Raw genomic sequence first — 23,719 nt, 5'->3', positions numbered from 1 at the left:
TTAGAGTTTAACAAGCTTCTGTCCTCCACTTCCCTACAGAATTTGTCCTTTGAATGTAGAAGCAAAATACTCGTTCAGACTGTCAGCTATCTGTGCAGGCTCATCAACAGTGGAACCATCGATATGACGTGGACCAACCTGGTTCATCCCCTTCCTTCTAGAAATTATATAAGTAAAGAAGTCTTTGCTGTTTTTCTTTGCATCCTTTGCCAAAAATTTCTTGAAATATTCCTTCACTTGCCTAACCTTTGTGACTTAATTACAGAGTATCTTATATCTACCACAGGATTCTGTGTAGCCTAATACTATATATGCATCCCATGCATTTTTCTTCTCTACCACAAGTTTCGTTAGTTCATCTGACATCCATTTTGGCCTAAACCTTAAAAAGTATTTCTTAGTTAGTATGAAAACCTAGTTTCTTCCAAGATAAATTTTTCAGTGCTACCCATTTAGAATTTACTGTTGCTAACATCATCGGTTGGTCCAATGAAAAATTGAAATTGAAAAACCCTCTGAGACACACAAAGACATCCTCCTTTGCTAGATTATATCCTGTTCCAGAAAGTCTGCGAACATTTCACAAGTTGCACATATTTTTAGGCTGTGATGCATTGGAGAATCATACCCTTTGGTTCTCCTCCAAGCCACAGCACTCCTGCTACTTTGTGCCCATTGCTTGACTGCTCTAATCTGGGGCATGAATTCCATTTGAATACAACTGATTAACAATGAAAATTATGAGATTAATACATTTAATTAATTGTCAATACCAGTGCTGTGCAAACTTATTTCACTCATGATCCTCTTTATTAAATATAAAATTGACATAACCCCTCATTAAAAACCCCAAGGTAGGTTGACCTGATTTTTTGAGAAGAAAAATGTCATCTTATAAATTATCTGGTAGAAAATTTTATTCGAGTACTGAGAAAAAGGACTGGGCCAAAACTAATTTTCACATTAAAATATTAAACAACTTTCTTCGTATTAAATTTTTTTCTTTTTCTTCAATTAAAATTAGAAAACAATTAATGCGAAGGATGAGCCTGGATAACCGATAATATTTGGTCCCTATTTGGAGCAATATTTGAAATTACTAATCTAATGTTATCTTCTGGATCTAGTCTGGAATGCTGTTTTGTTTTTATAGCTGTTAATTTTGGGAAACCAACCTCACATAAATATGTAGACCCAAAAGGTAGCAATGTTTGTATTGCCATCTTTGATAATTCTGGATACTCATCTCTAAGAGAAAGCCAAAATTTTTCACAAGTTGTAGTCTTGAAACGAGCACGTAATGCTTCATCAGACGACAGGTTGACAAAATCTTCTCTTTGCTGAATGGTAATTTCTGGGCATGAAATTTGAAAAGCAGCGAAACACGACCGCAATACGACTTGCTTTCTGTAGATACATTAAATCATTTAGAAAAATTCTTAATTAGCATTGTTAGGTGGGTGGCAATGATATCCCTAAATTTTAAAATGTCAATATTATTGCTCTTAACATTCTTATAGCAGTATCTGACATATAAAAATAAGTTGAGTGAGGTTTGAAATATTTGTGGATTCTTCTAACTGTATTGCAAAAATTGGACTTTCTCTCAATTGATTTAATAAATTGAATTTTATGTTATCCACAATAACTGTAATATGCTGCGAGACTGTCTCTGTAGAGGAATGGTTTTTAAATCATTGCTGTACTTTTCTCCATTCATAATTGAAATCGTTTGTATTGCAGTGGGGAGAACAAGAGGTTCAGCAATAGTATATGATTTCAAATTTTTTCCTATTAAATATGAAATTTCCAATGATGCTCTTAAAGGTTTACAAGGAACTGCCTGTGTTTCTTCATGAAAGATTTCAGACTTTGTATGGCTGGATGTTTTGTATGCAAGTGTCTTTTCAATTTAATAGGTTTCATGCTTTCGTTAGCCAGTTTTTCGTAACATATTACGGCACACAGGACGTTGCTCATCATCAACACTAAGTGAAGCTATACTTCATAAATTCTTGTTGATATTTTCTATTCTTTTTTCATTCCTTTTGATTTGGAACATGATGGCTCTCTACCAGAAATTGGTGGTTGCACTTGGCCATTTTGTTCTGATTACCCAATTGTCCATGGTAAAATATACTTTTTTCTTCCAAAAAAACAACGATAATATAAAATGTAGTAGAAGAATGAAAAACACATACAAGTTGAAATGAAAGCACCGAATTGCAAAGCAGAATAAAGCGTGCATACAACACACTTGCTATTGCCACATATTCGCACCTCTGGCCTTTAGGCAATACAGGCAGTTTGAGAATTTGTGCTGTAGGAAGCACGAATTAAGAACTAAAGGGATTACCTTTCAGCAATTGAGTAGCACTTCTCAGTACTACTCAGCAATTGAGTAATACTGAGAAGTGTTAATACATACTGAGAAGTCACACTAGTGAGCTGTTTTCTCTGTGTCCATAGCCAGTGAGCAAATTAAGATGTCCTCCTAGCATGGACATAAGTAAAAATGTCACCTGCATCACTTATGTTACCACCCTAAAAAATAGAGTGGCATAGGGTTCATTCGTATCTCAGACTTTGTTCAAGTAGTAAGGTCTCTACACCTACAGTATTGAAAAAGTAATTTTAACAACAGGTCTTTTAGCTTTTATGTACACAAAAATTAATTTTATTTAAAAATTGCCATGACCCTTTTAATTTTTTCCATTACCCCTCTGGGGGTCATGCCCCACAGTTTGCACACCACTGGTTAATAATACTACACTAATCTAATAGATTCCAAAATGCAGTGGTATATAGTAGTAGTAGTAGTAGTGGCACATGATGCAAGAAAGCAAGTGTAGGAGCTTATGCAGCATCAGCCAAAAAAAAAAAAAAAAAAATCACACCATTCCCTTCAAATGCCTGTCCAGTTCCTCCTTAAATTTATTTAACCTATCAACTTCCACAACGACAGATGGAAGTTTGTTCCAGCAATTAACCACCCGCTGGCTAAAGGCAAATTTCCGCACATCTATTCTACATCTGTCCTTTCTTAATTTGAACTTATGTCCCCGTAGGTTCGTAATCTGAACAAGTGGAAGGATCCCATCAGAATTCAGCGTGCTCAACCCATTCAAGGCCTTATAGACCTCAATCAGATCACCGCGCAGGTGCCTAGTCTCCAGCCACTGCAATTTGCAGAACTTAAGCCTCTCTTGGTAAGAGAATCCCTTCATTCCCCTCACCAATCGTGTTGCTCTTCTCTGTACACACTCAAGCAAATCTACATCCTTCCTAAAATGAGGCCTCCAGACCTGTACACAGTATTCAAGGCGTGGCCTGACCATTGCCTTATACAGAGGGACAATCACCTCCTTTTCCCTGCTAGCAAAATTCCTATATATCATTGACAAAACCCCATGACCCGCCCTAGCCGCCTGTCTGCACTGCTCAGAAAACTTCATATCTGACTGCACAATTACTCCCAGGTCTTTTTCATTTTCTACCACCTTAAGTGTAGTACCACACAGTTGGTAAGTTTCTCTGGGGTTACTTCTACCCATATGCAGTACTTTGCATTTGTCAAGGTTGAACTTCAGTTGCCACCTCTTAGCCCATCTGCCCAAATTATCTAGATCCTGTTGCAGTAGCACACTGCCATTACTGTCATTAATAACCCTGCCAACCTTTGTGTCATCTGCAAACTTCGACATTAAGCCTGATATACCTTCACATCAATATCATTGATAAATACACAAAACAACAGTGGACCCAACACCGAACCCTGTGGGACTCCACTAATAACATTAGTCCACGAAGAGCAGCACCCATTGATTACCACCCTCTGTCTTCTCCCACTTAACCATCCTTTTATCCATTGTAGCAACTTACCCTTAATACCATTCTGCTCCAATTTGTACAGTAGTCTTCCATGCGCAACAGTGTCAAAAGCTTTCCTGAAATCCAAGTATACGATATCAAAATTATTTTTTGCATCCAGTTCCTTTGTGACCACATCATAATAACCAATCAAATTTGTCAGACAAGACTTTCCCTTAACAAACCCATGCTGTGTTTGAATTATTGCTGCAGTCTTGTCTAGATGATCCTGCAATGCATCTTTAACCAGTGACTCCATTATTTTACCCGGAACAGAAGTTAAACTAACTGGTCTGTAATTACTCGTGTCACCCTTCGATCCACTTTTGTGAATTGGGGACACATTTGCACATCTCCAGTCCGTGGGAACCTCCCCTGATTCCAAGGATGCTCTCATAATTATGGCTAAGGGTTTGCTTAGTTGCTTTGCCGCCTCCTTTAAAATAACTGGATAGATCCCATCCACCCCAGGTGCCTTTCTTATGTTTAACTTCAACAATTTCTCCTCCACTTTGCTCTCAGTTATTACAAAATCATTAAGCACACTGCTACAATTTGATAACCTTCTTCCATTTTCAAACTGTAATAATTCCTCACGTGTGAATGTAGATGCAAAATACTCATTCAGTTTGTTTGCTATCTGAGCAGGATCATCAACTGTCGAACCATCAATGTCAAGTGGACCAATCATATTCATCCCTTTCCTTTTAGAGTTTATATAAGTAAAGAAATCCTTGCTGTTTTTCTTAGCATCTTTTGCTAAACATTTCTCGTAATCCGCCTTCGCCTGCCGAACCTCCTTTGTGACCTGATTACAGACTAGCTTATATCTGCCACAGGCTTCTGCGTCACCTGATAATTTATATGCATCCCATGCATTTTTCTTCTCTGTCACGAGTCTCATTAGTTCATTTGATAACCATTTAGGCCTAAACCTTGAACGATATTTCTTAATCGGTATATAAAGTCTAGTAGCTTCCACGATTAATTCCTTGAATACTTCTCACTTAGAATTTACTGTTTGTAACATCGTCAGTTGATCCCACTGTACAGAATTTAAAAACTGTCTGAGACCACTGTACTCCCCTTTACGGAAGCAAAAACCCTTTCCTTTACCCCTGACGGTAGTTACCTCTTTGAGTAAATCCCACTTCAGCACACTGTGATCACTGCCACCTAGTGGTTCCTTTATCTGCAAATTCTTAATACACGAATGATCACTGCTGATAACCAGATCAAGAGTGTTACTTTCTCTGGTTGCCTCTCGAACATGCTGCTGCAGAAAACAATCATCCAATAAATCCACAAAAGTCTGACTAGTGTGTGAGTGACCAACGCACAAGTTCCAGTCAATATCTGGGAAGTTAAAATCCCCCATTATAAGACATTCTGATTTACTGGCCCACTCTATTTCTCTGTACAATTGTTCATTGTACTCATTCAAGTCATTAGGCCTATAACACACTCCTACTCTTATTTTTCCTTTCGCAGTGCTTATCTCACACCAAACTGACTCAACAGAGCACTGTTCATCTATATTAACTGGGTGCACTTCCTTTGATTTTATGTTTTTCTTAATTAACAGCATAACACCCTCTCCCTTTCTGTCCTGTCTATCCTTTCTGTACACATTATACTCCCCAAATTCCAGTTCTGCATTCCTTATATCTTTGTGACACCACGTCTCTGCTATCCCAACAATATCCGCCTTTGATGTCTTGACCAACACTTCAAATTCATCAAATTTATTTACTATACTTCTAGCATTGGTATACATGCAAGCATACATGCTCCTATGCCTATTCCTTGTTACCCTAACACATCCCATATACCCAACTATTCCATGATGACTGCCATCCGTCCCTGAAACCCCCAACACCCCTCGCTCCAGGTCGCTTCTTATTCTAATAGAAGTTGTGCAAGAATCACCTTTACCTCTGCCTACGGTTACTGTTAAACTATTAGTCTTTGTATCCCCCCAAACTAGCAGTTTTCCGACCCACCTAACACTGCCTCGATAGCATCAGCAAATATTCTAGCACCCTTTCTATTTAAGTGTATCCCATCCCTGTAGAAGCAATCTCTCCTGTTAACAAGTACAGTCCAGGCTGAAAAAAATTCTACCCCTTGAGCCTTGCACAATCTTTCCAGGGCCGAATTGATCGACAAGGCTCTCATCATATACTCCCTCCTATCGTGTCTGGGCAGAATTGCAGACACTTTCAAATTCAACCCTATTTCACGGCTTTTTTTAAACAGTGACCTGTACTTGTTGAGTAATTCCGCCGGTCTCCTACTCATAATATCATTAGTGCCAACGTGTACAACTATATCACCTTTTGTGCCCTTGAAAGATGATATCCACTGTACAACGTCATCAACCTTTGCCCCTGGCAGACATACCCTGGTCCTGTTCCACCTATCCTTTTTACAAAGGATATATTATGCTATATATTATGCTATCTATGTTGTTTTATGTTATACCTTGTGCTAATAAGTTTGTAATATATGTTATGTTATACTGTAATGGCCACAATGTTAATTTAGTTATTATCCTTAGCTAAGATATATGCCCAACAAGTGAATTGGAATTATAAGTTTATTATAATATATAATAAAATTATCTGATGCCAACCTAATTTATTTGAACTTTAGAGCTACTTATTTACCACACTTAAAAATTGCCATGACCCTTTTAATTTTTTCCGTGCCCCACAGTTTGCACACCACTGGTCAATACTACACTAACTCTATATCATAACAATGGTGGCAAGATTCGAATGAAACAACAGTTCTACGTATGTACAAAATCTCTAGCTAAATTAAAAATGAAATGAGGAGCATGGCTAGGACTATGAAGCTGCTTATAGAGTATGATATATGACAGTTAAGTCAATAAAACGGCAGAAGTCTTCAAAAACTTATGATTTCTTGGAGCTGGAAATTCACTGCTTGCAACTTGTATAATCTCGTCCACAGAATTTAACTATTAGAATTTTTATTCTAATAGTTAAAAAAAAAGGGGGACAGCTTAATCCAATATGGAATACTTTTTATATGAATGAAAGAAATTACTTCTATTTTTTAAAAAGTTCTGCTAAGATTAACACAATTTAAATTTTTTTATAATCTTATAAATTTTAGCACTCCTAAGAACATACCACATCTCTATCCCAATTTAATAATGAACCTGCACCTTATCACTAAACACTGGGATAAAGTGATGCAGTTAATTCAAACAGAGAATTAGTACAAGTAAGTTGCATGGTACCTGGAACTTTGAAAAATAAAAAAAAAACAAGAAAGGTGTCATGTAATATCTTAGCAAGAAACTTCAGCATATTGGAATGGAAAGGAAAGCAAAGCATTAAAATGGTTTGTTGACTTTTGTAATGAGAGATCTGTTATAAAAAAAATACAATCAAATTTATTCTAATACCTTACCTATAAAAAGTGGGATCTCTCAGGGCTCTGCCCTGGGTTCTCTACTATTTAGTAATTTTATTAATGATATCGCAATAGCTATACATAATGTCAACTTATATTTATTTACTAACATATGCCAATGATGATGATTTTAAAATTTATAAGACTATAGCTAATTATCAAGATTGCCTTGTAGTTGAAATTTCCATAAATCAACACAAAGAAATGTTGTGGTCTCTTTTGCCGATTATCATAAAAAAAAAATATAATAATAATAATAATAAATGAAAATAGTGGGTTACAAATACACAGTTGCAGGATGATCTGTTACTCACAGAAATTACCTTATAGATTTTGGAATACAAATGTTCAGATGGGACATTATAGAAACCACATCAACCCCTAACTGCAAAAGCTTCCAAAATATTAGGGCTTCTTTTAAGAAGCCCTAATATTTTGTTAAAAAATTTTAATGAAATTCAGATTTCTAGTTAAAAGGTTCACAAAAAAAAATTGCATCACTTGCAAAATTCGTCAAATTTTTGTGAAATTTGATAATATATCATATAAGTATTGTAATAGCATTACTCTATTGTATTATCCATCTCTAGTTCTCTTAGATGATGTCATGTGCCATACTTGATTGCATCACCCTAGCAGCAGTATAGATACAGTGCATATGCCAGGAGCCCAGTATTCTGTGCTATTGCAATGGCTAAGTTTTCACAATTAACATGACATAGTGGTGCTGCTGCTGCTTCAAATGCAGAGGGACATTCTATGCATGGAATAGCTAAAAGGAATTAAAAGGATTCACTGCAATTATCAACAGCGACACATTTATTATGAAAATTATGGAAAACTGGCAGTCTAAACAGAAAGAATGGAAGTGGACACCCACGAATATCTCATGCAGTGCATAAAAAAATTGCTGGTCTGTCTATGTCCAAAACAGAAAATCCTCATCTACAGATCTCACAGGAGCATGGGAGGATACATACTGCTGTGATATGTAGACATCTTTTCCCATTGGGAATTATCGCATTTTGCCCAAGACAAAAGCCACTTTTTAAGCAAAAAATTATATAAAGTCCTGTATATAATTTATATAAAAATTATATAAAGTCCTGTATATATCTAAAGTGGACAAAAGAGCATGCTAGTTGGTCTGAGGATTGGTAAAAATCTGTTATTTTCTCTGATGAATTAAAATTCAACTTGCATGATTTGGATGACCAGCATGCTGGTCATCCAAATCATGCAAGTTGACAAAGAAGAGGAGAAGAATTTCATCCTGGCTGTATTATCTCTATTGTGTGAAACATTCTGCATCTCAAATGATATGGTGCTGTGTTTCATATAGAGCAGCTGGATTTACCTTGAATACAGTGAATGCTGAGGTGTAGAAGGACATTCTCGAGACAAAATTATTCCCCACAATTAGAGATAACTGTGGGAATGTTGTCAGTTGCATTTTTCAGGGTAACTCTACTCCATGTTATAGAGTCAAAACTGGAAGTTTTAGCTCTAAAAAAAAAAAAATACTTCAAATGTTTTGAATTTATGAAATGTCACACTCTTGCTTTAATAAATGTAAGTTATTTTGCTGTCTCTACTTGTTCACAGGTGCATAGGTGGTTAAAGAATAAATCATCCAGACTTCAATCCAGTTGAAAATAATTGGAACAAAATGCATGTTCAGTAATTCAAAAGAAACCAAAAACACTTAGAGCTGCAGGTGACATTAATTTGTGTTTGGTACATGAGGTTTCCCAGGAATACATTCAGAACCTTATCCAGTTGATGCCAGTGACATGCAGCAGTCATCAAAGCAAGGGATGGACCAACAAAGCATTAGTGTGCATTTTAATGTGTTTTTGTTTTGGTTATATAGCTACCAGTCATGCTAGTAGTATGAGCAAAGTAATGAAATAAATCAATGCTTTCATAGAATTTTTCTTATAATGAACCATAAGTAACATGCTGTTATTTTGGAGAAAAGTACTTGTTAATTGTATATTTACCCATGAGGCATAAAAGTAAATTTTTCTGAAATTTAGTTTCATGTGTATATTGTTATTACTTTGGTTCTTTCAACTATTTCTAAAAAAATAACTGCCAGTTAAAATCAGATGATGAAATGTTTTGAGCACTATTGTATATTCAATGGTTGCATTGCCTGTATCGGAGTAGTAGTGGCATGTGATGCAAGAAAGCAAGTGTATGAGCTTATGCAGCATCAGCCAAAAAAAAAAAAAAAAAAAAATCACACAACCATTTCCTCCAAATGTTTGCCCAGTTCCTCCTTAAATTTATTTAACCTATCAACTTCCACAACGACAGATGGAAGTTTGTTCAAGCAATTAACTATCCACTGGCTGAAGGCAAATTTCCGCACATCTATTCTACATCTGTCTTTCCTTAATTTGAATTTATGCCCCCTTAGGTTCGTAATCTGAACAAGTGGAAGAATCCCATCAGAATTCAGTGTGCTCAACCCATTCAAGGCCTTATACACCTCAGTCAGATCACCTCGCAGGTGCCTAGCCTACAACCATTGCAATTTGCAGAACTTAAGCCTCTCTTGGTAAGAGGATCCCTTCCTTCCCCTCACAAATCTTGTTGCCCTTCTCTATACATGCTCAAGCATATCTACATCCTTCCTAAAATGAGGCCTCCAGACCTGTACACAGTACTCAAGGCGTGGCCTGACCATTGCCTTATACAGAGGGACAATCAAGGGTTTGCTTACTTCGTTTGCCACCTCCTTTAATATAATTGGATAGATCCCATCCACCCCAGGTGCCTTTCTTATATTTAACTTCAACAATTTCTCCTCCACTTTGCTCTCAGTTATTACAAAATCATTAAGCACCCTGCTACAATTTGATAACCTTCTGGCATTTTCAATCCTTAATTACTCCTCATGTGTGAATGTAGATGCAAAATACTCATTGTTTGTTTGCTATTTGAGCAAGATCATCAACAGTAGAACCATCGATATCAGGTGGACCAATCAGATTCATCCCCTTCCTTTTAGAGTTTATATAAGTAAAGAAATCCTTGCTGTTTTTCTTAGCTTTCTTTGCCAAAGTAGGTCTGATTCCCGCTGCTGTGGGACAGATTAAGAAAAATATTGAAATCTTTTATTAGATTTGTGTGGTGTTTAAGGCTGATTTAGTATATGCTTAGATTGGTGCAAACCTTTTGCTCTCTTAGTGCAAAATAAGAGTAATATAGAAAATGGGGGTTCTAGGGCAAATGTACACTTTTACAATGGGGGTTAAAAAAAAAACCAGTTGATTTAAGAAACACTCCCTTTTCTCTTAAAATTATCCATTTTCCTCAAATAAATTACTAAAATTAAAAAATATATATATTTACATTTCTAATGAAATAATGTTTTTAAATGTTTTAATTAAAAAAACCTTATTCTATTCCTATACTTCTCTCTCTTTCCAATAATAATAATACAGTAAGTCTACTGTTGACCACACATAGCTAATAAAATCTACTTCTCTTCTTATCACTACCTAAACCCACTCTGCTGTTACCAGTAAGGTGATATTAAGGAAACGGTATTCATGTTAATGTGAGATAATTAGAATCTTCTTTAAAATTTAAAACGCTATAACTCATTAACTAATCTGATTTTAATGTGATTTTCGATAAATAAAGTCAGAATGAATGCTATTTTTTAAAAGTATTATTTTATAACCCGTGGTAATTTATTTTTAAATCATCTTTTAAATTTAAATTGTTAATATCGATATCAGATAAGGTTTCACTAACCTTTATTGTATTCAAAATCTATTTTTAATTCTTTTATTTTTTTAGTAGGAAGAATTTGTAGTTTTGTATTAAGAATATTTGCCATTTAATGATATTTTTTTCCAAACAGTTCTATTTTGTACAAATTTTGGCTAGTATATATAGAAGTAACCTTTTATAGTGTTGTTCATTTATGAATTCATCACTTAATGAATGATTCAACATCACACTAGTTTATTTTCATTTTATGCTAGTATGAATCAGAGCTGTGTTACTCAATATGTTCTACGTAGGTAATAATATTAGTAAATTGATAAGAGGAGTTTACCTCAATATAGTACGTGGAACACTTCCGTATGATACCCTCCAGAAATTAAAACGGAAAAAACGAAAAAATCGACAACTTACCGGTACATTAAAGTAAAATATAAATAATTAAAGTGAAATATAAATAATTAAATAATCAATTTAACACAATTCAAAATCAATTCAAAACAATTAAAATTCAAATTAACGCAATTAAAAGAATCTAACGAAAATATTCAAAACGATTTTCCTTCCTGAAGCTGACAATGCTTTTCGACCGACTGTCGTGATCACAGGAATGAAAATTTTCATTCCTGTGATCACGACAGTCGGTCGAAAAGCATTGTCAGCTTCAGGAAGGAAAATCGTTTTGAATATTTTCGTTAGATTCTTTTAATTGCGTTAATTTGAATTTTAATTGTTTTGAATTGATTTTGAATTGTGTTAAATTGATTATTTAATTATTTATATTTCACTTTAATTATTTATATTTTACTTTAATGTACCGGTAAGTTGTCGATTTTTTCGTTTTTTCCGTTTTAATTTCTGGAGGGTATCATACGGAAGTGTTCCACGTACTATATTGAGGTAAACTCCTCTTATCAATTTACTAATTTCATTTTATGCGTAACCTCCTCACCCAAAGATTAGTATTTAGCTAACTGTATCCAGTCTCATTTGTCTAGTAGTTAATCAATAACATCTTCTCATAAATTTTGTTATTTAGTTAACATTTTGCCTATCCAGTTCATCAGTGAATTCAAGAATAAAAGTACTACTTAATGTTTGAAACAGATTTTTTTCATGCTTAATTTTTCTTTGAATTCTCGAATAACTTACTCAGATAATCTTTGAAACTGAAATAATTTTGCAGTTTAATTTTTCTGCATGCTGTTTGATAAACTCTGAGAGAGTTTGCTATTTTGAAATTAAGATTCCGATCAACTTTTTCATGAAATTCTTCTATAAAACTTTGTGAAAGTCTTTGTTCTTTTGAAATAATATTCCAATTGAGATAATCCTTAGATTGTCCAACTGTTCAGAGAGAGAGAGAGAGTAGGATCCCTAGATACTTTATCTCATTTTGCAGTATTAGGTTTAAAAGGATAAAAATTCTACAGGAATTTTCATCCTTTTAAACAAATGAAAATTCCTGTACTCTTCAGGAATTTTTATTTAATTATAAACTTTTTTAAATTAAATAACGACTGTCTTTTTGTACAATAATTAATTGTTGTTTTGTACAATAATTACTTGTGGAAGCCATAATGAAATTTCTAACTGAAATTTATATTTATCATTTTCTATAGTAATTAATGTATTTTCATCTGAATTTCTATCTGATTCAAATCTGATTTCAATTCCTACGAAAACTTTTTTTAACTTCTCTGGTAAACTCAAAAACTTTGAGTGACAACCAAAAAGCATATATGATTATTTATTATTTATTTATTTTTTTTGTTAATTCTAATCATTTAAAGAATCCTTCAATAAAATTTTCATTATTTTTTATTTTTTGAAGCAATTTGTGCAACAGTTAAATCTTTAGATTGATCTGTAGTTCCATTAAATCTGTTTAAATCTAAAGTATTTGAGGTATCAGGAGTTTTTGTTCTTTTGATATAACCACACCATATTAGTAGCACTAAGTCTGGAATAATCATCTGAGAAATTCGCTAAATTTTCAACTAATGTTTTTATACCAACATATGATAGTATGAATCAGAGCTGTAATACTCAATACATTCTACGTTGATATTGATATTTGTAAAATAATAAGAGGAGTTTACCTCAATATAGTACGTAGAACACTTCCGTTCTACGTACTATAGAGAGTGCATCACCCTTTAAAATTATAATTGTCATATAACTGAATAGAACAACGTAAGTATATGGCAATATTTCTTACAGATTGCATCAGATAAGATTTACATGCATATGATGGCATAATATTGCATCAGCTGTTACTTTCAGCTATATGGGTTGCAGTCATTCCTTGCTTGTGTCAGGATGGTGAGTTACATGTAGTTGATGCCACGAAGAAAGAATGCTATTGTTGCTTTACGTGAGGAGAGATGGTCTTCCCATCATATTGCTTATAAAGTGTCTTGTAATCAATCGACAGTGAGTAGATTTCTTTCCAAACTCAAGAATACTGGTTCTGCTGATAGGAGAAAAGGAATCAGACGCAAACGAGTCCCTACACCAAAACAGGACTGCGTTTTGAAGCTCTTATGCCTTAAAAACTGTAAAGCTTCTTCGTCTGAGCTGACAAGAGAAAGGGAAGAATATACAGGAGTGTTAGCAAGTGCAGTAACAGTCAATAAAATAGCCTCTTCAAAAAATGGACTTGTAGCCCGTTGTCCTAAGAAGAAGCCCCTCTTCACACAAAAAGTGAAACAGTCCCGATTAATTTGGTGTAAGGAGCATGTCAGATGGACCCCAGAGTAATGGAAGTCAGTTATTTTCTTGGATGAGAAGAAATTTAGTCTACATGTCTCTGATGGGAGACTAACGATTTGCCGTAGATGTGGTGAAGAATACCATCCACGCTGTATGGTATCTACTGTGAAATTCCCTACCAGCCAAATGATATGGAGGCGCATTTTGTATTGCGGAGTAGGTCACCTGCAATTTATAAAAAGTTCCGTAAATGCCAATGGATACCTGGCTATATTGGAAGGCAAATTGCTGCCAACCATTACAGACCATTTAAACCTGCCAAGTAACTGCATCTTTCAGGATGACTCTACTCCTTGTCATCGGGTAAAAAGTGTAAATAGGCACTTCTTATTTACTTTAGCTTCATTTCTGCAGTAGAGGTTCAACAGTAACGTGTTTACATTTGTTACAGGTGAAAAAATGGTTGGAAGAATGGTCCATCACAACTCTTACCTGGCCAGGAAAACAGTGCGGACCTGAATCCTATAGAGAACTTTTGGCATTGTGTCCAATCTGCAGTTGCCAGAAAGAAACCAAAGACCTTGAACTTCAGGAAGCCATAAATCATATTTGGAACCATAAACTATCAGTTCATTATCTTCAGAAATTGATCTTGTCAATGCCTTGACAGTGTGCTGCTGTCATCAGGGCCAGAGGCGATTGAACTAAATATTAGTCTGCACTGATGAACTTTTCATTTTGTTTTCCATTTAAAATGATAAACTGAAGCCAATTAAGGGCTTCTGATAACATTTCAGCCACAATTGTCATGTTTACCAAAACTGTTGTATAAAGATTTCAAATGCTCATTTTGGAATATTTTGAGAGCACCTGTCAAATATTACATAGCTTTGTCTATTAATAAATATCTTTTGTTTATATTTCTATTTGTAATACTAGTCATTAATGCAACATACCATCGCGAAAAAGGGTTAGAAATGTGAAATTGCTAGGTGATGCACTTTCTTTGAACACCAGTGTTCAGGAATTCCCTGAGTTACGTAATACTCGATTTACGCAAATTCGACTTTACATACGTTTTTGCCAGCCAGTGCAAACTGAAAAAAAAATATGGAATGTATTTTGTATCAATAGAGAAAAATGGAGGTATTGTGAAAATATCGTAATGTGAACCCAATAGGATGGGGCTTTTTTTTTTTTTTTTTTTGTAATTCGTTTTAAGTCCTTGGAAGTTGAAAATTTTGCTGTATTACTAAGCTATTTATTTCTCTGAAACGTCATATTTTATAATGGAAATTGCACTACACTTTCATCGTTATCATATGTTCCCGTTATAAGGATCAGTTTTTGAACGCCTTTGTGATATTTTTCTAAAGCACGTTTCTGGAGGTCACGACCAAAAAAAAAAAAATTTCACTTTCCAGTTTATCGGGCTTTTCTGTTAGTACCTCTAATTATAAACGGGTAGTAAACCCGATCTTATTTCACTTGCAATAATCCCGATAACTGGAATTCTGTGGGTTTTTATGTTACAGTATTATGGCGAAATGCATTTCCCTTCACTGAAATCTTCAATCATATAAAAAAACAAATTTTCAGAAACTTCTTTTCATTCCTATTTACATATTACAATGATGAAGGAAAAGGGAACAACGGAAAGTACAAGTGTTGGCAGTGCCAGGAAATGAAACAAAATTGATTCAGAAATGAAGATGAAAATGATTAAGTATGAAGCAGGACAAATTTTGCCATCTATTGCAAGAGAATTAGGTCTCGCTGCTTCAACAGTGAATACTATTTTAAAGGACAGTGTGCATATATAAAAGAACATGTCAAAGGATCAACGCACTTAAGATCAACAGTGATTACAAAACAGTGTCCAGGTGCTATATCGAAGATATAGCACCTGAACAACGCATCAAATTTTTAACGTTGATGAGACTGCTCTGTATTGGAAAAAAATGCCGGATCGAAGATACATTACCAAAGAGGAAAAGACAATGCCAGGTTTCAAGGCTTTAAAAGATAGTGCCATGCTCTCTTGCTTGGGGCTAATGCAGCGGGAGATTACAGATTAATGCCACTGCTTGTGTACCATTCTGGAAATCCTCATGCATTTAAGGACATCAATAAAGCCACCCTACCCGTGCATTTCCAATGGAACCAGAGATCCATGATCTCTGGTTTTGAGGTCTGGTCTTTGAGGATTGGTTTAAATGCTGCTTCATTCCTGAGGTTGAAAAATATTGTAAAGAGAAAGACATTCCTTTCAAGATTTTACTTCTATTAGATAATGCTCCTGGACATCTAGATGATTTCGATTTGAATGTGAGAATCATATTTCTACCGCCAAACACAACTTCACTCATTCAACCTATGGATCAGAGTGTTATTTCGAATTTAAAGGCATACAATTAAGCACAACATTTGCTCAGGCATTGTCTGCAGTTATGTTTTTTGTTAAGAGACTTTTGGAAATCTTACAATATTTACCACGCCATCTTAAACATTAATAAGGCCTGGGTGGAAATTACTAAAAGTTGTTTAAATGGTGCATGGAAGGAAATATGCCCACAGCACGTAAAAGGCTTTGAAGGGTTTGAAAAAGACAAATCATATGAAGAGGTTACAGATAAGGTTGTAAAGGTTGCAGAGCTACTTCAGTTGGAGGTTGTTGCCAAAGATGTGGAGGAGTTAATAGAGAAAGAAGAGAAGGAATTATCTAATGAACAACCTATTAACTTGCAGGCAGGGATAGTGTGAAAGCAGAAAATGCTGATGAAGCTCAAGATGAACCAAATGAGGAGCCAAAATGCTTCATCACTAGAGTGATGAAGTGGCATTTCGTGAAATTGCATCAGCAATGGTGAAGTTTGAGAAGATGGATCTTGACAGCAAACGATTCTTAAAAGTTAACAGAGGTGTGAATGATATTCTTGCTTTCTACAAAGAAATCTACAATGAAAAGAAAAAAAAGCCACCATCCAGTCATCCGTTAATATGTTCTTTCGTAAGATTGAGTGGCTGACCCTGTCTAAATATCCACGGCCCTCAACCTTCACAGCGGTGTACTTATCAGCCGAAGACATCGAGTCTGGAAATGATGCTCAAGAGGTAAAACTTACTGATGTTATGCATGTCTCCTCTTTTTTTTGTAATTTTATAATTTTGAAATTTTTTAAATTGCACACTTTTGTAATTTTTCCTGCACATGAGATAAAAAATTAAATAAATACAATAAATAATTCTATTCACATGTTCGTCGGACATTTCATTTTTGATTCAATCAATTCAGCGAGCAGAGTTGCGAGTGCTGCACAAGAATTGGGAAATTCCATCTTAAGTAATATCCGACTTACGTTGAGTTCCGTAGAACGCAACCCTTACGTTAATCGGGGAGTGGCTGTATATATTAGCTATAGTTTTATTATTTATGATAACTTGCATTCTTCTAAAAATATTAAAACCGTTATTTTCTAATGTTATTTTCTCTAATTGTTGTGTTATTAGAGTTTAATGTATATCCTTTTACGTGAAAGTACCCTCCACGAAAAAAAAAAAAAAAAAACCTTTTCAGAATTTTTCAAAAATATATATTTTGTATTATATAATATTTCTAGATAATGATGACATTCATAGTATTCAGTTGATATATCAATAAGAGGTTGTTCAAATAAATTCCATATAGGATGCTCTACTTCCATTTAATAGTAAATTAATTATTAAGATTTTTGAAAGTGAGCACACCTCCTCCACTTAATAAATTTTCAAACTTTGCTTTGTTTTTATCACTTAATTTGTTAATTAGTTTGCCATTATCAATTAATACATATAGAAATATTATGCAATACAAAATATATTAAAAACATTACTTCCAGTAATATGTTTTTAGATATGTATAATATAGCTATTTGTTTCTATTAAGAATCAAATTTAATTCATTTAAATTAAATTTATTCAGGAATAGGTTAACTTTCTTAATCAGTTGGTATAGTAGGTCATCATATATTTTTTACGTATGTATAATATGTAAGATATATCTTCTCCACAAGTGCTCTCCCATATTCATCTGTTAGTAAAGTAGCTATTTCATTTTAAATGTTTTGCTGAGAGGGGAAGTATGTTGGGGGCCGCTGTAGCCTAGTGGTCAGGTGCTCGAGTGCATAAGTACACATGCCTTGAGTGACCGGGTTCAAGCCCGTGACTGCTGAATACGGTGCTGTTTCTTGTATTCTGTGTATCTTGTGAACTTCTCTGACCGTTTGGTCACCCCGGAGTATAAACAGAAAAATTATTTATTATTATTTGGCCTTTCAATCAAATAAGAGTTATATATGGCATCAGGTGGAATGCCATTATCATTTGGTGCATTATAGCCATAGTTGCTAATGCACCAATAAAATGCAAAACAAAACAAACCAAAGCCATTATCATTACCTCCTTTTACACCTGAGCAATATACTAATATTTTATCTACTTCATAAGAAATTGTCATAAACTATAAGATTTTGATTAGCTTCATCAAGTGAATCAATATCAATCATATTAGCAATATCTGATTCAAAAGTATCAATGATTGGGTCTTCCATTTTATAATTTTCTCTGATGATATTATGTGGCTCTTCAAAGATCTCTTATAAATATTCATATTTATAAGAATTTATAAGAATTCACTAAGTTTGGTCTTTTCGCATAAATATATATCTTATTATAATATAGATAATCAAATATGAAACTCATTAGTAAATTAGTCTTTCCAGATGTACTAGAACCACAAAATTATAGGCGAAAAGGCCATTTTGGTGCTAATACATACAGCTTATATTTCTTTTCACCTATTTCATAATTTCAAATAGGTGCATTTTTCGTTTAATAATATTTTTTTTTTTTTTAAATGACTATTCGTAATATATTCAAACTGCTAAAGTCTATTGCAAAGAAGTGAAAGAATATTAAAGCTCATAATAAAAATAAACTTTCAAAAGAACTATCAGAGGATATTATGAAATTTAAGAAAGCTAGAAACTATACCTACAAGCATAGTTAAATCTATTGATGGTATACCTGAGGATAGCTTAGCATTTAACATTTTTTTGAAACTCATGTTTTCACTAATGGATGAGAGTTTCTAGTGGAGTGAGAATAAAGGATTTCATTTTTAAAGAATAGTTACACAGTCTGAGCAAATATTAAAATCTGAAAATTTAAAAGTAGGAACAAAGTTTCAATAAAGGAAAAGAGATCATGAAGAATAACCCACTTCACACTTTTGTCGTGTTCTAGTCTTGTTGAGAAGGGCTATGGGAGAGAAAAGATCATCAAGTTGCGATCTCAAGTACTGAGAGAGTGTAACTAACTTTAACTGTGTACTTTGATGTTGGGTTGTTGGTTAGGAAAAATGTTAACTGTGTTAGTTGTGAGGTCAGGATTGTCTTGTATCCTACTATGTTATTGATGAAGAGTTGATATACAAAAGTCAGCATCTCTTACCAGCTGAGTCCATTCAACTAGAATATTGAAGCTAGATGCAGTTTTAAATATTAAAATCACCAAAAAAATTATAATAATTTCACCATTAGGAAAATTATAACAGAAAAACTTAACTTTCAAAGAAAGATTTGTAGAGTTTTGAGAATGATAGAAGCAGCAATTTATGTAGCATGAGATATTGCCCCTGAGTGGATGGAGTTTGGAGCACACATTTTTCTACGAAAATAGGATTGCATCAAATAGTTTTCACATTCGTATTCAAATAGCAGCAACTTCTTGTGGCAGTTAGGATTGAGAATCAGCATTCTGCATATTGCAATAAAAATAATGGAACTTGTGCTGGGGCTTTGGTAGCGATCCACGTGTCAATAAAAGTATTCTTACAGTTACGATAAAACTAGTTTTATTAGTGCAGTCAGTCCTCGTATAACACGTGTTTACACTACCCGAATTCGATCATACATGATTTATAAATAGGGGAATGATATCGTATAAAACATGAACTGAATTCGCTTATGCACGATTCGCCTTTGTGTTTACAAGAAATGGCAGTCGAATACAGAATCACCCCAACTGAACAACATGATAGGAATGAAGAGAAGATTCTGAAAATGTATTTCTGTTTTTTATATCAGTGAAGGGGAAACACATTTCACCATAATAGCATAAAAACCCACACGATTCCAGCTATCGGTATTATCCCAAATGCAATTAAATTGAGTTTACTACCAGTTTATAACAGATTCCACTAGCAGAAATGCAGCTGGAAATTGTTTTATGGTAGTAACCCCCAGAAATGTGCTTTAGTAAAATGTGAACTTGTGAAGTGTTCGTAGTGTGTCTCTGCCTTCGGTGTTGTTTATTCAGTTGCTACATGCATGCAGCTTTGTTTATGTGTATCACGGGTTAAATACTTAAAAGGTGTGAAAAGGAAGCATCCTGTTGAAGACACTACAGATTCAGAGAGAAAAAGAAAAGCAATATCGATAAACAGAGGCGGACTGGGTCAAAAATTCTTACCCGGGAAAATTTGTAGTGGTCTCATACTAGCATTTATGGCCAAAATCACACCGGCCTGCGGCCCACCTGGGTTTCCCCGGTAAGGCTTATGGGCCTCTGTCGATTGAGAAAAAATATGAAATTGTCAAACGCTTTGAGCGAAATAAAAGATCATGTGATATTGCACGTGCTACAGGCCTAAATGAGGCAACACCGAGAATTACAGAGAATGCCGAGAAAATAAACAACTTTCATAGCAGGAACAACTCGAAGTGTAATTAAAATCTATTAGATTAAGACACAAAGAATTGGAAGAGATGGAAAGGCTGTTATCAGTTTGGATAGAAAATCAAACAAAAAACAAGTTTGCTTACGATATAAGCAAAAGCAGTAGCAATATTTTATTATGTAATAGTCGTAATAAAATACATAAGTATTTTATTATGATTATTTATTGTGTTTGGTAATGTTTTCTTTACAAATGTGTGTTCAATCTTGGGTGGTCAGCACCTAACCCCATTTTTCCCATAGGGCCTGTTGTTTATATTGCATGATTTTGCATTGCACGAGGGTTTCTAGGAACACAACTGTCGCGCTATATGAGGACTGACTGTATGCTGTATGTGAGTTAGCTTTAGCAAGTCATAGAAGTATTCTGTGTGATAAACTTAGCATGTCGATGAGTGTGAAATAAAATAGAATTATTTAATTTAATGAAAAATTTTTGCATTGTTAATAATAACTAATCTTAAGCATAATTAATGGACTTTATGGAAACAAAGAATAAGAAATATGAAAATCATTACTAAATCCTTTGACATAGGAAATCGGCTATAACTTCTAGTGTTGCCAGCACCAGCATACATTAGAATAAATTTTTTATGTACTGCAAACTAGATTTTTGTTTATTTCTCATAAGTGTTAAATGAACTTGTTTCCTGTATCTAAAGTTCTGTAAAGGCTTCCATATGAAATATTATATAATTATCATTTTTTATTTTTTTAGACGATTACTTCCACTTCTACAAAATTTCATTGAATATGGTACTGTGAAACAAGCAAAGCATGCTGTAGCCTGCCTTATGATTATAGCATCCAACAAAGAAAGGGTATTTGGTCAGATTCTTGATGTAAGTGATTGCTCCTTACAGGTTAACCCCATTTTTAAAATTATAACTTCTAGTGCTGATTATTGCAGTGGTAAACTCCTTTAAATGATAATAACATTATTAAACCGAGGTTCCAGATTTTTTTTTTCTTTTTTCTTTTTTTATGATGAGTTGCACTTATATCATTTTGCCAAGTATGTATGGAATTTTGAAATTGAATTTCTCTAGGTTATAATTTTCTGGAAATTCCTGAAAATTTGAAAATTTGGAAAAGAAAAATTCTTTTCCAAAGAACAGAAATTAGAAGGATAAATGAAGTGGAAAAGTTGGTTTTGTTTAATTTGTACGAGCAGGGAATATTGCGAATCAAAAGAAAAATTTATGGCAAACTTTTGGTTTCTCTATTGACTGTAATTACTGTTTTTTGTTTATTGATCCTTTATAATTTGATCCCTCCCTTTCTGTTATTGATTTTTGATTGAATTAGCAAGAACACCATAATGGACATATTTAATTTTATCACTAACTGCAATGGGAGTTTTTTAACGAGAAAGATAAGTTCAATCTATTTATTAAGATTAATTCTGTTTACTGCACTGCCAGGGTTGGTGTTAGCATTTGTGGCACCTGAGTCAATCGTAACAGCACCTAATTCATATTGTATCCTTACACGTGCATGCAGTAATGCATTAGCAGTGCCTCACTTGTGCACCCCTAGCGCCAGGCCTGTGCACTGCCTAAAGTTCTACTCAAAAGTAAGCATATATTTAATGCATTATAAAGAAAAATTTGTGCTTCTTTCTGAGAGGTACAAAAGAAATAAATAGTGGTTTATTTGTTAAAATTGTTATCCATCTGGCCAACTGCTGTTCTCACTTCACCATGACTGCTGTCATGGTGAAGTGAGAGCAGCAGAATTGGCCAGATGGATTTAAAAAAGAAAGGAAAACAGAATGGCATGAGCCTTAATGAACTTTACTATAAAAACCAGTAATAAATTAACCCATACAAAGAATAAGAATAATACAAAAAATTATTTATAATCATTAAATTAAATATGCACACGCAGTTCCCAGTATATTGGATTTATTATATTTGATTTGGTTCTGAATTTTTGTTTTGTTGTTGTTTTTAGAGGGTGCATGTGCTCTTTGAATTTCCATATGTTATTGATAGGTACATATGTTATCAATAAACTGCCTGATTATAGTGGACATAGTGTTATTGTTATGTGGTTCCTGTTGTTTCCAACAAATCTGCATTATGTAATCTGTGAACATTGCAAAGCCAATCAATGTAGGTTTTGTGAGTGTGTGTGTGTGTGTTTAGTTTAGTTTCAAATGGCACCAGTGTAACACACTACTCACAAAACCTTGCAGAGATGGGGTTCCCTCCCCCCCATCTCTGCAAGGTTTTGTGAGTAGTGTGTTGTGTCACTGGGAGGCGCGATCACCAGGAAGGAGCCCCCAGCATTCTCTACTGGCACGAGGAGCCGGACTAGAAAAACATCTGACTGGCCATCCACACCCTTGCAGGAGTGAGAGTGGGGAGGGGCCAAGGAAAGAGAAGAGACAGGGAAGACTGCAGGGGATGGCAGAGTATAGGCATCCCCCAGGCGAAAAGGAACAGGAAGAGTGCTGGGTGCAGTTGGAGGAGTCCTGGAGAAGGACTGTAGGTAGAGAGAAGAGAACAGGTGAAGTTCAAATTAAAGAGTCAGAGATCACCACAGTGGCGAATCATGGAGTGGCTTCAGCGGGGCACCTAATTGGGTGGCCCCTAAAGATCATCCCGCCACTCTTACTGCTGGCCCAGGGTGTGCCCTGTGCCAGCAGTAAGAGTGGTGGGATGATCCTTAGGTCCCCAATTTGCAGTTTCTTGACTGGGAATTTCCAATGCTGGATATCAGTTGCTGTGCGGAGGAGGTTGTCTAGGAGTAGTGTTAGGACATTGTATGTGATGCCAGTGACAACAAAAGACCTTGTTGGCATAACTGGTCAGTGCACGGAAGCCATTATTAGACTCCAGTAACATGATTTCTGGCCGAAGTGATGTAGTGTAGAGGTCTAGGAGTAGTTGGGTTCTTAGATCTAAGTATACATTGCATGAATGCATCACGTGGTCCCAGTCTTCAGGTTCTGTGCAGGCACATACGGCATCCTCAACTAGGCTGAACTTGAAGGACCATGGCAATTAATAGGAAAGAAGCATAGACATTAGGGAAGAACCAATTGTAACATTGTTTGTTGATGTAGGTTACCTCAGGGAGGAAAAGTTTAGTAGTTGCACTTGTTGTGGAGTTATTCCAGTGGATTTGCCTTAAGTTTATCAGTTCTAGCCACACACTT

The 23,719-nt window shown here is 34.8% G+C and overlaps 1 protein-coding gene across 4 annotated transcripts in view; it reads left to right on the top strand.

The window, feature by feature from the left end:
- Nucleotides 1–23,719, top strand: part of LOC150078026 (sister chromatid cohesion protein PDS5 homolog A-like) — a 797,139-nt gene that overhangs the window by 483,376 nt on the left and 290,044 nt on the right. For all 4 annotated transcript variants that reach the window (XM_090384327.1, XM_090384329.1, XM_090384326.1 and 1 more), the window contains exon 20: nt 21,272–21,395. In XM_090384327.1, the coding sequence (XP_090240453.1) occupies nt 21,272–21,395 (124 nt within the window). The remainder of the gene's footprint in view (nt 1–21,271; nt 21,396–23,719) is intronic.

Source organism: Mastigoproctus giganteus, chromosome 11 (assembly GCF_048544385.1).
Source record: "Mastigoproctus giganteus isolate SK-2022 chromosome 11, ASM4854438v1, whole genome shotgun sequence".
In the NCBI taxonomy this organism is placed as follows: domain Eukaryota; kingdom Metazoa; phylum Arthropoda; class Arachnida; order Uropygi; family Thelyphonidae; genus Mastigoproctus; species Mastigoproctus giganteus.
Note: the sequence above shows the minus strand (reverse complement) of the source record. Positions and strands in the feature narration are given on the sequence as shown.